This window comes from Salarias fasciatus, chromosome 16 (genome assembly GCF_902148845.1).
Source record: "Salarias fasciatus chromosome 16, fSalaFa1.1, whole genome shotgun sequence".
NCBI classification, from domain to species: Eukaryota; Metazoa; Chordata; class Actinopteri; order Blenniiformes; family Blenniidae; genus Salarias; species Salarias fasciatus.
The window spans coordinates 24,083,541-24,099,096 of NC_043760.1; the positions used below are offsets into that span (position 1 = coordinate 24,083,541).

Here is a 15,556-nt window from a genome sequence, read left to right on the forward strand (position 1 = left end):
CGACAAAGAGCGCAACAAAGACGCACGAGTAAAAGTGCAGAAAAATGAGTATATTTTATTTAAAAGATAAGCATTAGGTAACATCTGTTTACAGCAGAACAGTGACTTTTTTTGTTAAATAAAATATAAAAAAAAACACATTGCTGCCTAAATATAAGACATTTTTTTTAAAAAAAGAATTCTTGAACATTTCATTGAACACAAAATGGTAAAAGCTTCATATTTCTTCCACAGTAGGCGTAGTGTTTGTTTCCACACCTCATCGCTTTGGCAAGAAGGTGAACATAATCTTTACAGTGTATGAGCCCCAAACAGCAAGATACTTACTGCAAATATTGCACACACTCCTTTTTTTTTTTTGATATATACATTATTAAACAACTTGGAATATATCTTTGTGTGCAATGGCTTTAAATATTTAAAAAAAAAAAAGCATAAAACAAAACAACTCTCCCGTTATAAGACATTGAAGTGATTTAAGGTTGAGTATAAGTCATAGGTGGCCCTTTTGCAAAATTGCATTGTTTTAGAAATATAACTTCATGTACAGGGAGACGAGTATCGATGTACGCAGCATATACTGTTCATCCAGACATCAACACAGTGGCTTATAAAAGTGGAATACTGTACACAATGTGAAACATTATCAAAATGAACATAAAGTGGGGAATGACATGCATAATTAAAAATCCCAACAGGAAAAACACTGCTCAGCCTCTTCAGGTAGAAACGGGTGAAGACGGGGCATCATCAAACGTGACTTCTGTCCACGAAGCGGGAACAAAGTCCCGTGGCCTCTGCAGCGCGGTCGCCCTCCGCGCTTTTCAAGTCTCGTTGCTGATCCATAAAATTCAACCCGCACAGGCCAAAATGTCTGCTGTGAATCATAAAAAAAGTCCAAAACCTTTGACTGAGGGTCCAAGACAGCAAAAAAAGAAAGTGATATTCCCTGTTTCCTTTGGTTTCTCTTGGTGATATAGCTTGAAAAAAAATGGCTTCACTGGCTGGGGGAATCCCGGCTGCTCTGCTTCACACCACAGAGGACGAGCTGGGGATGCCCTGGATGGTGGCACTGGTCGGCGTGCCGCTAATGGCGTTGAAGATGTGGAGAGAGTCAGGAAGGATGCTCTTCATGCCGTCTTCCACCGGACTGATCTGGAAGGAAGAGGAGACGAATGAGACAGTCTCGAAAATCCAAACGTCGCAGTGGCTTCAACAGAGCTCAGAATTGTCTTTAGGTTCTTGTTGTTACATCTTATAAAACAATTTTTTTTTTATTTGTTGCAACAAATTTTTGACAAAATAAGCTTCTAAGCACATTTTCTAAACATATATGAAACAAAAACAGAAGACAACATCGCACATTACATCAGTGTTCAGACAAATGTGTGCACGTATGCATGCACCAATATTACTATGTGTTACAGCACTCACAATCCAACGCACATTGTACTGATCATAAGCAAACAAAAGTAGACATACATGCATACATATGCGTTATACCCATGCAAAAAAAAAAAAAAAAAAGCCAGCAAGCCAAAAGAAGTAAGTCAAAAAGAGATTGTTGGTCTAACCAGCTGAATAAAGGAGGATGTGAGTCTGAGAGCACTTATTCTCAGAAAGTTGTTCTCAATGTTTTCAGATAACACACTAATTATTTTGTAATACTGCTACAGTTTTCTGGTTTAGTTTATGTAAAACTACTAAAAAACAGAATAAACAGATTCCTTTAATAAAATTAGCCTGTAACCAAAAATCCAGAGTATTATTAGCAACAGCAATGAGTTTTTACATGTGACAAGTAATTTTTCATTTATTGCACTGATATAAAGATTTGCACATGTTCTGATTATTCAGCATTCTGGTTTTTAGGAACTCTCTCTTTTAGTAGCTTAATTTTTCAGATTTGAATTCATAGTTTATTTGTTGTTTTGATTTTTTTTTTTTTAAATGTCAGTTACATACTACAGAATCTGACAATCAGCTGTATTCTTATTATCATTTACCTGGCTGGACCAACAAGTAACACCACTGCCTTTACTGCAACACTAATGCTCTTTGAATTACCATCAGATCTGCTCATGTCAGCACAAAGGAGAAACAGAAAATTAAGTTACAAAAGAGTGAATCATATTTTTATCACACATATCGGGATAGAGACAGGAGGTCAGTTTGCTTGGCGGTCTGCAGCCCGTTTGAGAGCTGCAGCGTTAGAGACGCTGATAGCAGTCATTGCAGTGATACTAGAGGGATAGGAGCCGGTCCGGCACGGCGTTCACCTGCTCGTGCATGATGATGGAGAGCTCTCTGGCCAGGTCTCGATAGTTGGCCTTCATCTCATCGTGGTATTCCTGCTGGTCCTCCTTGATCAGGCGCTCGTTGATGCCTAATCCGTGACCGCACGCCTCCACAAAATGCCTGCAGGCAAAAACAGTGTTGAAGTGGAAATAACATCAAATGGTGCAATCTCATCAACCTTGCACAGACACATTTCCAGTCTCACCTGAAGACCTCTTTCAGCTGTTTGACCTTATTATCTGGATACTTCTTGGCACTGGCATCATCCAGAAACGCTCTGGCATACGCAAGAGGTCCTGCATTTACCTGGGGGAAGATGCCACATTTTCCTTTAATATTAACACTATAAGGCGAGTGTGTGTATATGTGTGTGTGTGTGTGTGTGTGTGTGGACTGTCTGAATCAGCCACCTGGACGCTGATGCTGCCTTGCAGTTTGAGCTGCAGGCGGATCATGTCCACCTCGCTGGAGGAGCAGAGCTGCTTGATCTCCGCCACCTTCTTGCTCATCTCGTCGATGGCCACCTCGATGGGGCTCAGGTCGGTGTGGTGCTGATACATCACGGGGATACGCTTCTTCACGTAGGGGAAACAGTGCGTCGCTACGGTCGGGAGGAGACAGCAGTTAGAGGGGCGAGCGACATGTGCGTTCTTCACTTTTACAGCTCGTTAGCTGCTCATACGTCTATGGAGGCTCCCACATAATAAAGATAAGAAGGGGCACATGCCCTTTTGGATCTTTTGCGCCATAAAACAATACAGCAGTGATTAGGGATCAGGAAAGGATGGCGACAAACAGCTGACAACCTCAAGATTTAATCTGGATCTTCCATTTTGCGCAGTTTCTGCTGAGTGCAGGTAAACAATTGATTTAACAGCCTCTGACTCACATGAGGCTTGATCTCTCATATCCCAGTGATCAGAAAACTGGAGCTAAGTGAAAGCCTGGAGAAGACTGGAAAACTGATCTCTTTCTGAACTATTTAAGAACAGCTGATGGAGAAGAATCTACAGGAAAAACACTTGATTACAATCTTGGGAAACTGATAAGGAGTTTGTTTATCTGAGGTAGATATAGAGTTCAGATGAAAGGTTAGTTGCCAGGCAAAGAGATAACAAATCATTCATTTGTTTAACAGTAACTTACAGTCATTTTTTTCCTTTTTTTAAAAAAAAAAGATTTTTGCCATAATTATCACAATCAAAAAAAAAAAACAGCTTAGAACCTTTAATGTTGTGAGTGTAGAAATAAATTCACTTTTTTAATGATATTCTCATTTTTGTAGATGCCACTCACTTGTGAGGATGGTCCTGCGTTTGCACTGCTCCTCCACGCCGCCCTGCTTTTTGCCTGATATGGTAAAAGGCATTTCAAACACAAATCGCCGAATGTTGTGGCTCTTTTCAAACTCCGTCTTCCTGTCGGTCAGCTCCTTCTCCTCCAGGTATGGAGTCACGTGGGTCACTTGGATGTATGCGTACTTGGAGTCCAGGTCTTTGGGATTAATCTGCAGAATATAAGAATATAAGATTACAAGAGATCAAAACCTTGCTTAAAAGAAAAATAAAGTATGGGTCAGTTTAGTTTGGAATGGGCGAAGTCTCACCCGACCCGAGTCCTGGATCATCTTCACATTCTCCTGTCCAAACTTGTCAGAGTAGAGCTTGAGGAGCCTCTGCGATATCTCCGACAAGGGAGTGAATTTGGGTTCTTTGTAGATGTACTCCTTCCCATCTTCATCCTCAAAGAAGCCCTAAAAAAAAAAAGGAAAATGATTCCAGTTATCTCGATACTCCAAATCAAAGCACTCGTATGATTGCGTTTCTAGAAACAAACGGTGTCACATCAAGCCACACACGAGTTGTGAATGGGAGTCTGATCAAATCCAAATACTGGTAGAAAGCAGCGGAAGCGTTTGGCAGACTCCATAATACACAACCCCTCTATCTAATGTTTTAGTGACAAAACACTACAATGGCGAGTGTTAGTTCGTTAATGTGAGCAAAAGATGGTGGTTGGGCGCACTGGGGGCCCGTAAACTGGTTATTTATGTTGTTTGTGAATGGTTGAAAGAAAAAATAAAACAGTCCCGTGAACAGACGGGTGACATCATGCATTTTTACCCAGTGAGAGAAGAATCCTGCTACAAGAACCTGAAGGGTTTCTACCGAGGATTAGCGCTACGCTAAGGCTGGGGCGGAGGGGGGGTTAAAGGGCTCAGAGATAAGTGATTAAACAGCACTGACTGCATTAGCAAAAAGACAAGCACGGCACAGTCTAAAACATCACCGCAGCCCCAGCTTTCACATGGATTTACCTCCGTCTCTGAGTCAGTAAACTGGTACTGCTACAGGGGTGTGGACGACACAAAAATAAACCATTATTTCCTAAAAACTATCGACCACAATAACATTTTGAAGACATGTTAAAAACCACACCCAATAAATCTTTTTTTTCTCCTCCAACTCCAAACTTTATCAACAAAATCTGCACCACACAAGCAGAAAACACGGAAATGAGTGAGTGTCATGCAACGCGACCTTCCAGACAGAAAGCAGCAGCGTCGGCTGATCGCTACGGTCATTTGAGGCGGCGGACTATGGCTGAGGAGTGAAATGGATTACAGCAGCGACAACACCACACACACAGACTCGGGCTGCTGCGTGACTTACCGCTGCCTTCAGAAAATAAAAAAAAAGCAGAGAGGTGTGTTAGACGGCATGACGTCATGCTACGCCAAATAATGAAACGCATGCTTCATGTTAACTCACAACACTGACACAAAGGACTCTCATTTCAAGTTTTATGGATTTATTTATGGAGTGAAGAACAACTTAAATGCAACTTTTCCTTGTGGACATGATGTTCTATTACTGCTACTGTACGGCTGAACTCACCTGCCCAAAAAAAGCCACTCTGAAGAAGGTGCCGAGCAGCCTCTTCCCCGTGTGCATGACCTCTGTCACCTTACTGTACGCCCGGTGCAGCGTGTCATACAGGTGGGCCAGTTTCTGGAAAAAGTCACACACACACACACACTGAGCGTGAAGAGGCCGAGCGCTTCGGACTGCGGTAAATTAGACCTGATTGTTGTGGGGAGGAAATAAAATCTCCCGGTGAGGACGCCTTGTACCTCGAAGTCCCTGCGCTTCTCATAAATGGGGATTATGAGCTTGTAGATGTCAGAGATGAGCTCGTAGCGCTCGGCTTTCCACAGTCCATCTGCGCACTCCTCCAAAAGCTCCATTAAGACGTCCTGAGGGAGCGGCAGAAGGTGAACACTTTAGTGTCTGGTAAGTCAACAGCTCTTTTCATTGAGGCGAAAACAGGATGGCCATAAAGACTTTTGAGAAATACGTGAAATACGAGAGAATATAAAATATAAAAGGCAAAGAAGAGCGCACACTTTGTGTTCCTCCCGTTTCTGAGCTAATCTAATTATGATATTAAAAAAGACACTTGATAGGTTTTCAAAAGTCAGCAGGGTTTCTATTCGTACTTCGTTGAAATGAACATCCTGCATGCCGACGTCCTCCATCATCGCCGCCTCTTCGTCGATGTTGGGCGTGACCACCCGGAACGCCGTGCAGCCCTGCTTGAACATGCCTGCACACAGCAGAGGGAGGTCTGACATTATATTAGATTAAAACCACTCCTCCAATCAATCCAACAAAAATTAAACTTCTGGTAAAACTTTTGCAGAGATGACTGAAGCACCTTTCCTCCGCAGGTATTCCGCCACGAGCGCAGCAACGTGCACGTAGCACATGGCCGCCTGTAAAACACAATAATAACCCCGGTCAGATAAGTGAGGACAGCGGCGCTGATAAAGAGGAGAAGCCTGAATCCCTTTGAGAACCCAAGAACACAAACTGGAGAATCGTTGAGCAATCTACTTGCTATTTGATTCTTTTCATATCCTACATCACGGCGAGACACAAATAACCTTCCCCGCCATGCGATTCGCCCATTAACAGCGTGATCACACACACCTCCGACAGGTCTCCGTTCTTCACGTGGATTCGCGCCATGCTGTCCAGCCACGTCTTGCGCAGCTCAGGCGTGCTGGCGTACGACTTGGCCAGGCTGTACTGCAGATCCACCAGCATCTCGGGGTCCCGCTCGTGCTCCTTCATCTGGGCCGTGGCCATCAGGACCGTTCTGATGCGTTTGGTCAGGTCCTTCACGTCGGATGGGAACGCCGTGTTCTGTTAAAAGGGGGGAAAATCAGTGGTTTTTTGGGGGGAAAATGTCTTTATATTAGTATTTCATTAGGAAAAAGATCATATTCCTGCACACGAAGAAGCTCCTCACCTTGATGGTTTTATCGCTGTTGGCACAGGTGTTGATTATCGACAGCGACTGCTGGAAGCGGGTGCTCCCGATGCCGATGACATCCGCTATCAACTGACTGACTGCAATCACCACCTGAAGAAAAGAAAAGATTACAGCTCCTGGCTTTAGTTCTTTGATTTTGGGGTCTGTAAAGGAGTGCAACACTGAGGAAAAATACTTAAAAATAGATCTATATTCTGCAGGAGTTCAATAGAAAGTCAAGTACTTCAAATAAATGACAGAAATGGAGCATAAGACGCTTCAGTTCAGATCATCTGTCTCACCTGCAAGTGCGTCCTGACGAAGGACTTGCGGCCCGTGTAGTCAAAGTTGCTCTTCATGAGGAAATAGAGCAGGTGGGCCGCGTCGCTGCGAATGGAGCTCAGCTTGGAGTTACAACACTTCAGAATCTCGTAGCAGAACGCCGCGCACATGTCGGCACGGCCCTCAAAGAAAGTGCAGGGAAACTGAGGAGAGAAGACGCCGTCGGGGCATCGGCCATCAGCACGGATCAGGACGAAGATCAGCGAGTTCAGTGGTGCGGTAAACGTCACACAGACCTTGTAGATGAAGGTGCGCAGCGAGGTGAAGACCTGCTTGAGGGCCGTTTCAGACTGATTGATCCGCAGGAAGCAGAGGTGGACTTCAAACACCTTCTTCATGAGCGGACTGTGGCCATGGTCCGAGCACAGCTGCGTCTGAGGAGGAAAAAAAGAATTCATCTTAAAAACTGACCTCATGAAACACTGTTTAGACATGGTTAAAGAAACACGGCGGTGCATTTTCTACCTTGAAACCCATGATGAAGATGCTCAGCGTGTCCAGGACAGTCAGGCACACCTCGGTGGCGATGTTGGCCTCCAGCAGAGACTGATTCAGCACATCTGCGTCCGAGTGGCTGTAGGCTGAGGAGGACACGGCGAGCAGGTGTGATTCATCCATCCCACCGGTACAGTGCGTACCAGGGGTGTCCAAACTGTTTTCACTGAGGGCCGCTGACAGGGAAAAGAAATCTACAAAGCGGCAGGTCACTCACTAATCTCTCTAGTTTATTAAATTTAGCGAATGTATTCTTTATAGCAGCTGGAGGCCAAACAAAAGTGGATTATGGGCCGCAAGTGATCAGATTACCATAGTTTGGACACCTCTGTGCAATATAAAAGCACTCTACAGTAATGGTAAAATCTTTATGTCTTTCAAAACATGGGAACTTTGTTAAAAGCAAAGCTGCTGCTTGAAGGATGGAAAAAAAAAGATTAAAATGATACAAAAATAAGTTTCATTCCAAAAAGGAAGCAAAACAGCTGACAAGTAAATAAGCATCTGAAAAAAATGACATGCAATAACTACATGGAACAGGATAGTCTCGAATACTTAGGATGGAAACGTGAGACTCTTATTCTTAACTGCATGTTAGGAGTACATTTTGGAATGAAAGCCTTCATACTGCTTTCACAGAGCGAAATATAAAGTAAAAGTGGGAGCAGATGAGCTGGGCGGAGGGATGACGGAATCATTTAAAACAGGCATGCTCGTAATCCAACCAAACGAACGGAGCCAAAACAAACTTCCTGCCAGCCCGATACTTTCTTACCATGGTCTACAGATATTCCAAGAATACTTGAAATCTTTCTTACACTGAAAACACAAAGACACTTTATTAAACGGCGCCATTTAACAGAATGACCACCTAGCTAAAGCCTCATTGATGAAGTCAGTGCAAAGCTCCTACGGCCCCACTTTTATTGAGTTTATGGACGTCTTCAGGAGAGTTTTTCTGCTGAGTTCAAACAGAGAATGAAGAAGAGGAGGAGTAGGAGGAAGGTGATGACGATGATGTTGAAAAAGCATGAGGAGTCAGACTGTGGAGAGTCAGCCGCAGGAGGGCGTGGGCCCTCTGGCGTGAGCGGCGCAGTCTGGTTCACTTACTGTGGTTAAAAGTGTATGAGTTATCCAGGCTGCTGAGCTGCTGTAAGCGGGCATGCATCATTCCCGCCCTGTTACGGGACACAGGCAGAGTCTGAGACTTCCGCTCATGTGCTACGGGTCCCGCCCCATCCTGGTTCCTGACGAGGAAACGGGACAATGTTAGACGGGCGGCCTGCTGACCGGCAGGGCCGGAGTTTTAGTGAAGCGGGGTTACGCCGAGTCGCCGCCACCCGAAATGCCCGCGAACATTCAGAGATCTCATCAGAGGCTTACGAGATTTTGAAAGAGAAAATCAAGTTGCATGTTCATCGTGCAGTCCGAAAGCGCGGCCGTCAGCGGCGTCAGCAGAGTTTAAAGCTTAATCCAAGCATGCAACGATGAGCGAGGCGGTGAAGTCAGGCAGGCTGGAAAAGTCACAGCAGTGCAAGCCTTCTCAGGTGATAAGATATCATGCAATTAGTCTGAGAAAGTCAGTTCCGCCTTCGGGCTTACCCAAGCAGGAGAGGGCAGGAGCCGGGGTTTATTTCATTATGTTAAACTTGCCAGCATTTGAGTGAATAGAGATAGAAAGAGTGGTGGGGGGTTAGACAGAATGAACACTCAGAGCCCTGTGGGAGACGAGGCCAGAGCTCCCAAACAGCCGTCAGAGTACAATATGTGTGTGTGCGTGTGTGTGTGTGTGTGTGTGTGTGTGTGTGTGTGTGTGTGTGTGTTGGGTAGGAATAAATTAAACCCAAACAAGTGTGCTGATAACAGAGTAGAGACATTAACTGTTCTTTACAGCACTGATAACATAAAGGTGGGTAATAATGAGAAACGCTGAGTTACCTGGCGATGTATCTCTTCCCCATGTATCTGAACTGATGGAGGCACACTCTGAGACGGAGAGGGGAAAACAGTCACCACAAAACCTGAAGGGTATTTTCAACCTCAACGCTTATCGTGTTGTAAGTCGCCTTACTCGACTAAAGTGAAGAAGTCCATGAGCTCGGCGGACGAGGCCTTGTTCCAGTAGGTGAACAGAGCGTCTGGGCCGGACGGACGGAGATGTGAGTTTTTAAAGCGTCACGATGAGGGAGAGGGCAACAGAGTGATGGAGGTTTTACCTTCAGACATGCTTTTGAGCACGTGTAAGAAGCACATGAGGAGGCTCTTGATCTCGACTTGGTCCAGTTTATCACACCTCAGCAGCGTGCTTCCCAGGGTGGAGGCAGCCTGGCTCTGAGGAGCAAACAGCCCGGTCAGACAAATATTATCCAATCTGTGGCTGTAAAAATGTGAAAATTAAACTGTGTGTCGTACTGTTCAAAGGCAAGATGTTTCTCAGAGACACTGTGAAACAAATAAACCTGACTTTTTCTGATTAACAGTGTTTATGCCATCATGAGCGCACGCTTCGAACCGCATTCAGCCGCTACACGCCGGAAAATATGACTTTTAAAAACAAACACCTTTTTTTTCCCTCTCTCTACAAAATTAGAAAGCGAGCAGGGGGAGAGCACAGCCAGCCGGTGGAGCAACAGCTCCACCACAGAGCAGGGCTGCCGAGCGCTGCCCGGTTTCTGCCATCTTCTGCCAGCAGCTGGTCGAGACGAGGAAACTGGATGTGGATGACTTCATGGAAAAGCATGAGGTTATGCCTCTGGGAATTTGTTTTTAAGGGTGATTTGCAGGGGAGGGAGATTTGAGGCTAAAAATAGAGCTTAAAAGGTGGAGCTAAACTGTGAAGTTGTGTTTTTTTTTTTTTTTTTTTTTAAAGATCTTCAGCAGATGTGTTCTTGGGCTGCTGTCATGCTGACGTCGTTTTGTTCATGACTAAATTTATCACACACACGCACACGCACACGTACACGCACACGCACACACACACACACACACTCACACTGCAAACAAAACAGCTTCAGCAGAAACACAAAGTCCAGAACAGCTACAATCCAGCTTTCGGTGCCTGATGGACCTTTTCCTGGATTTAGTTGTTTCTTCAAAATGGGAGAAGAATTTACAAAAGAGAGGAGTTTCACAAGCGAGCAATGAATAAAACATCTGGAAAAAGAGCAGACAGGAGCCCGGCGAGGTCCCAGACCTGCTTTAAACAGCAGGACAATAAAGAGCAGTCTGACAGTCCTCACACGAAGAGAAAAAGCAGAGGACCTGTGAATATTTTCCATCAATGATCACTTTTTTAGCATTGATGGAAAAATCAGAAGTTTGCCTGTTATTTTGACACAGGAGGAACACAAAATCACCCAAATCAAAGTGGTTATTATAATTATCAAGGAAAGATAGGGGTGAAAAAGACAAATATTGACTAAATACATTACAGAACAAAAAAAAAAGTCATATTATAACTGAAACTTTTCATGATGTATAATGATGAATAGGGGATTTCAATATTTCAAAAGTTGAAGAAAAAACTTTTTAACCACTTAATTAAAGTAACAAATGTACCAAACATCATTTTGTACCAATACTTGATAATACATTCTGTGGGAAAGTCACATATTTATAGATTAGAAAATAAACTAGATATTTTTCTCACTGGTTTTCTGTCACAGGCTCTAAAATCTAACATTTAATTGGTGCTGTGATCAGATTTTTCATCTCATTTCTCATTGAAAACCTCAGGTTTTCAAATGAAATCATTAATAATTTGTAGTAATTGGAGGAAGAAATGCTTCTCCAAGGTTTAACGTCATTTCATGAGAAGTTACTATGGAAGCACAATTTAAAGAAATTGTGCAATTCTTCTACAAAAAGCAATTATTTCACTGTATCGCACAACTATGTATCTTGTCAAACATTGTAATAAAGTCGTAATATTTAGTTTTTTTAAAAAACTGAAAGAAATGAAAAAGTTAAATATTTTCAGTAATCATTTCCATAGTAATCACAGAATGACTGCTGTTAATAAAGCTGTTTAATGCTTCTTGAAGGTTTCTGCTTTTGAAAACTGTTTGATTATCGTAAATGACAGTGATCATTATCTTCAGTATTCTGTCAAAATAACAGACCACTAGAGAGTAGAGTGGAGTGCAACCAGTGCTGGACTCCTCTCACACACTCTCACTCCCAGACAGGACACTCTGAGCAGGAAGTGTGTGAGGGACGGAGGCGGTTTGTACTTCAGCTGAATCGCTGGACTGCAGGCTGCTCTGTGCACACACACTGGGCACGGCGAGCAGGGAGAAGTCCATGGTGGCGCGCTTGGCGCGCACGGGGGGCGAGGACTCGTCTGAATCCGTAAAGAAGCGGAGGACATTGACCGAGTGTCTCCGCCTGAACAACTCAGTCTGCTGCAGCCAGCCACGCAGCGAGGAGACAGTTAACGGCAGGATGGTGACTTTCTGCGTGTCGTTAGCACAGATGCTTTAAACTTCACTTGAACCCTGCACGGCCTCCTCACACATACCTTATCCAGAGAGTTGCCCTTGTCGTTGCTCCTCTCTGGCAGGCTGTTGCCTGAATCAGTGCTGATCAGAGATCCCCGAGAATCCGCGTGGCGCACCGAGTTAATGTTGGGAGTGGACGCCGCGTGAGGCGAAGCTGCAGGACAGAAAAAAAGAAAACCATTTGACATGAGCATATATTAATGCTGAAGAGGGTTTTATCAGTTTTGAAGCTGACCAGTGCCTGATATGACTCCAAAGACGTCTTTGTGCAGGCTGGTGTCCAGAAAGGTGCTGGACCTGGGAGGCGTCATCAGAGCGTTCGTGAGGAGTAAATCATCTCTCCCATTCTGATTTAAAAACAGAGAAAAGGTTTATTAACTTAAAGCACACAAACATTGGCATGTTAATTAAAAGTCTCACGAAGTTGAGTGAAAAATATATTATCCTTCATCCTTCCATCTTCCATGATCAACTTAGGATCACTTTTATTTCTTATCAGCTTCCCTCTATATCAACAATTTGGGATACAACAAGTATAAATGTCAGGTTGAACAAAGCGTTTTGACTGAATCTTCTTGGTTTGTGGTGGCTGTTGGTCAGTGAAGTTGCTGGTTGGAGTCCAGGCTGGCCTTCCTTTCAGTGGAAGATGGATGTGCTTTGAGTTTTACAGCTTTATGTACTTGAAATCAGCCACTAGGGGGCTCCCTTACATTGTTGGTGTGGTTGACGGGGAAGGGGGTGACCTCCTTCACATTCAGTCTGTTGACATTTTCTTGAAGCAGACCGAACAGGGGCAAGTAGAGGGTGGCCAACCGGGCCTGCTGGCTCTGGAGAACAAATAAATCATTCAGCAGAGTCATCCCAAGAAAAGAGAGAGAGAGAGAAGCCGGCGGTCGTACGAAGGCGCCGCCTACCTTGGAGGTGTAGCGGTCATCGAAGGTGTGCTTCATCATGAGGGTCTTCAGCACCTGGATGGCGATCTGCCGGATCTCCCTGAACTCCTGCAGGGCCGCGCTGACCTCCCTGAGCAGCAGCCCCACCAGGAAGTGGTTCTTACAGAAGTCGTCCGTCAGAGAGTAGTCCAGCTGGAGGTCTGGGAGGAAGGAGCAGAGCAATGAGCGGATTAGGACTGGGTGATGAGAGAGACTGATTAATCAAGTGAGAGGAGTCGAATCCATAAAAACCCTCCAGATATTCACATAAAGGCTTCATTGAATGTGACATTCATAAATAAATTTAAAGAAAAATCATCCAGTTTTGCATAATATGAAGATTACAGCTAACATAAAAATTTGACAAACAAGGAAAATTATCCTTGATATATTCTTAATGATTATAATCACTTTACATGAGGGAAAAACAAGCGGACAGTCATATTTATAACAGTTTGAAGCAGAGAAGCTGCAGCAATACATCAACACTCAATGAGAAAAGGCAAACAGCTGGCGGTGGACCAGCAGCAGATGGCATCCAACAGCTTTGGAAACATGTAAAGCAATCAAACACATTTTCATGTACTTCTGTCTTTTTAAAGCCTGCACTTCAAACATGCGTGCATTAAAAAGACTTTAGATTTCTGAGGAACGGCAGAGAACAACAAGCCCCCCCTCATCGGTGGCCATAAACCCCAAAGCACTCCAAGACAGGAAGACGCCTGCACAGAGAGGGAAATTTAAACCATCGGATGCAGGGTGAAAATGATCGGATGATAAATACTGCACATCTCCCAGTAAAAACCATCCGTAGCAGAGCTGAAAGTTCACCGACAGAGATCAGATTCAAGAGAGAACTGAAAGGTTTCTCTCTCCGTGACGAACGATCGGATTTGAAGTCTGCTGGTTTTGGAGATAACATGCAAGCACAACACCTTGAACCTACCTACTGGACTATCAAATGTTTCCACTGTATCATTTGGAGAATCTAATGCTAACCAAGGAAAAGAAAAAAGTTACAGTAAAACATCTTAAAAAAAAAATCTTACAGAAACTTAAATATTTAGTTTATTGTTAAAAAATAATGCTTTAAAAAGTGATACTACACAGAACGACAGAGACATGTTTTCATTTCTATTCATGAATAGTTTTACTGGTTGGGAACATGACCGAGAAGAACATGCTTTCCTCTCACCTTGAAACCTCAAAATCCTCCCCTTTCCAAACGGCATGGGCAGGTTTAAAGGGACGTAGTGCTCGTGGTTGCACACGACACGCAGGAACTCAAACTTGAACTCAAACAGTGTCTGCAGAAAAAAAAGCAGAAACCAATTCTCCGCCTTTAAAACAAAACCCAAATGTCCTCATTTTCCAACGCAAGCTCTCATCACACTTGTCTCTATTCAGGATGCTTGTATCATTTCTGCACCTTTGGGTCTCCGGGCATGAAACAGTTGCTGTAGTTGTTGATCTGCTTGAATACGAAGCCTCTGTCCATCAAGTTGAAGCAGCGCTGCAGAGTGAACAAACATTAAAGTCATTATTACAAAGAAACAACTTCAGCTAGTTTTCAGTGTTCAGTATTTACTAAAAACATTGTTCCTTCAAAGCCATGTCAGACTCGGGTAACTGCAGCTTTTTCACCTTGATGAAGACTGCCAGGCTGTGGTTGGCGTTGCGGGCGGCATCCAGGTTGTCCTTGTATTTCTGGGTAATGTGAGGCATCATCATGTTGACCAGAGTCTCCACCGTGTGGTGGAAGGAAGCCGAGAAGCGCTGATTCCTCGACAGCTGAAGGAAAAAAAAATTGACTCAAATACAAAGCTAATAAACCCAAATTCTGTTAAATTCAACGATAATTGTTAGGTTCTACTCGTTCGTTATTAATTACCTAGTATAAATTAACTAAATGATCCTATTTGTGTACGTTTGGAGTTCATCACAGCCGTTTTGTGGCTGCTTCTCCTTTTAATTTGCTTCTAAATGGGTTTTTTTCCCCTCAGAACTGTTAACACCATGATGTTTTAGCATCCAGTAGAACCTATTGAGTGATTTGTTCAACACATTGACCCACACGGTGCAGTCAGCCCTGCTAATGAGTCACAACACTGCAATTACCCAGCTGTGTGCACATTCATTACACCGGCCTGATAAAGTGCAGCAGCTTGTGAAGCGCACACACACAAACACACACGCTACTGTTTAAACCAGGAACTACTAACTGCAATAAATCACATATTTTCCTTGGTTGAAAATATCAAATGTGCAGAATGACAATCAAAAACAGTTCCCACCAGAGCACTTCCTCAAATGTCGTATGATTTTTTTAACTGTAGCCAGTGTGAATGAAAAGAATGTGGCTAAACATCACGGACATGGTGGAGACATCTGATAGCACTCCAAGTCAGACTGATCATTAGCTGTGGTGAAAGACGGCGTTCTCCATGCGGAGTCCAGTCAGACTCCACAGGATCTTAATGCTCCCAGTCTGCTCTGAACGTCGACTGTCTTCCACTGCGGCCGCCGCACTGTGTGCCACAGAAGGTTAAACACAGGGGATTGCGGTCGCCTGCAGGGTTCAAACGGACGCGGCCGATTACAGCGGCGTGGGAGAGACTGCGGATACGTGACGCTCCGGCTGCAGCGCTGCCGCCGCCGCCGTCCACAAGACCC

General features: G+C 44.1%; 1 protein-coding gene across 5 annotated transcripts in view; it reads right to left on the bottom strand.

Annotated features, from left to right (window-relative positions):
- Positions 1–86: 86 nt before the first annotated feature.
- LOC115402819 (dedicator of cytokinesis protein 9) overlaps positions 87–15,556 on the bottom strand; it is a 66,434-nt gene continuing 50,964 nt past the window's right edge. For 2 of the 5 annotated variants that reach the window (XM_030111389.1, XM_030111388.1), the window contains exons 28-53: positions 14,528–14,674; positions 14,313–14,396; positions 14,079–14,190; positions 12,866–13,044; positions 12,662–12,778; positions 12,187–12,298; positions 11,972–12,105; positions 9,669–9,783; positions 9,524–9,590; positions 9,391–9,438; positions 8,563–8,699; positions 7,423–7,538; positions 7,194–7,331; positions 6,918–7,100; positions 6,613–6,726; positions 6,291–6,506; positions 6,016–6,073; positions 5,798–5,904; positions 5,432–5,554; positions 5,196–5,309; positions 3,905–4,051; positions 3,595–3,805; positions 2,709–2,899; positions 2,504–2,604; positions 2,280–2,418; positions 88–1,155 (exon numbers count right to left, since the gene is read on the bottom strand). In XM_030111389.1, the coding sequence (XP_029967249.1) occupies positions 1,030–1,155; positions 2,280–2,418; positions 2,504–2,604; positions 2,709–2,899; positions 3,595–3,805; positions 3,905–4,051; positions 5,196–5,309; positions 5,432–5,554; positions 5,798–5,904; positions 6,016–6,073; positions 6,291–6,506; positions 6,613–6,726; positions 6,918–7,100; positions 7,194–7,331; positions 7,423–7,538; positions 8,563–8,699; positions 9,391–9,438; positions 9,524–9,590; positions 9,669–9,783; positions 11,972–12,105; positions 12,187–12,298; positions 12,662–12,778; positions 12,866–13,044; positions 14,079–14,190; positions 14,313–14,396; positions 14,528–14,674 (3,336 nt within the window). In that variant the 3' untranslated portion in view covers positions 88–1,029. Of the gene's footprint in view, positions 1,156–2,279; positions 2,419–2,503; positions 2,605–2,708; positions 2,900–3,594; positions 3,806–3,904; positions 4,052–4,615; positions 4,646–4,970; positions 4,977–5,195; positions 5,310–5,431; positions 5,555–5,797; positions 5,905–6,015; positions 6,074–6,290; positions 6,507–6,612; positions 6,727–6,917; positions 7,101–7,193; positions 7,332–7,422; positions 7,539–8,227; positions 8,272–8,562; positions 8,700–9,390; positions 9,439–9,523; positions 9,591–9,668; positions 9,784–11,971; positions 12,106–12,186; positions 12,299–12,661; positions 12,779–12,865; positions 13,045–13,829; positions 13,878–14,078; positions 14,191–14,312; positions 14,397–14,527; positions 14,675–15,556 lie in introns of all 5 variants that reach the window. The other 3 variants (XM_030111387.1, XM_030111390.1, XM_030111391.1) reach the window with 3 other exon arrangements.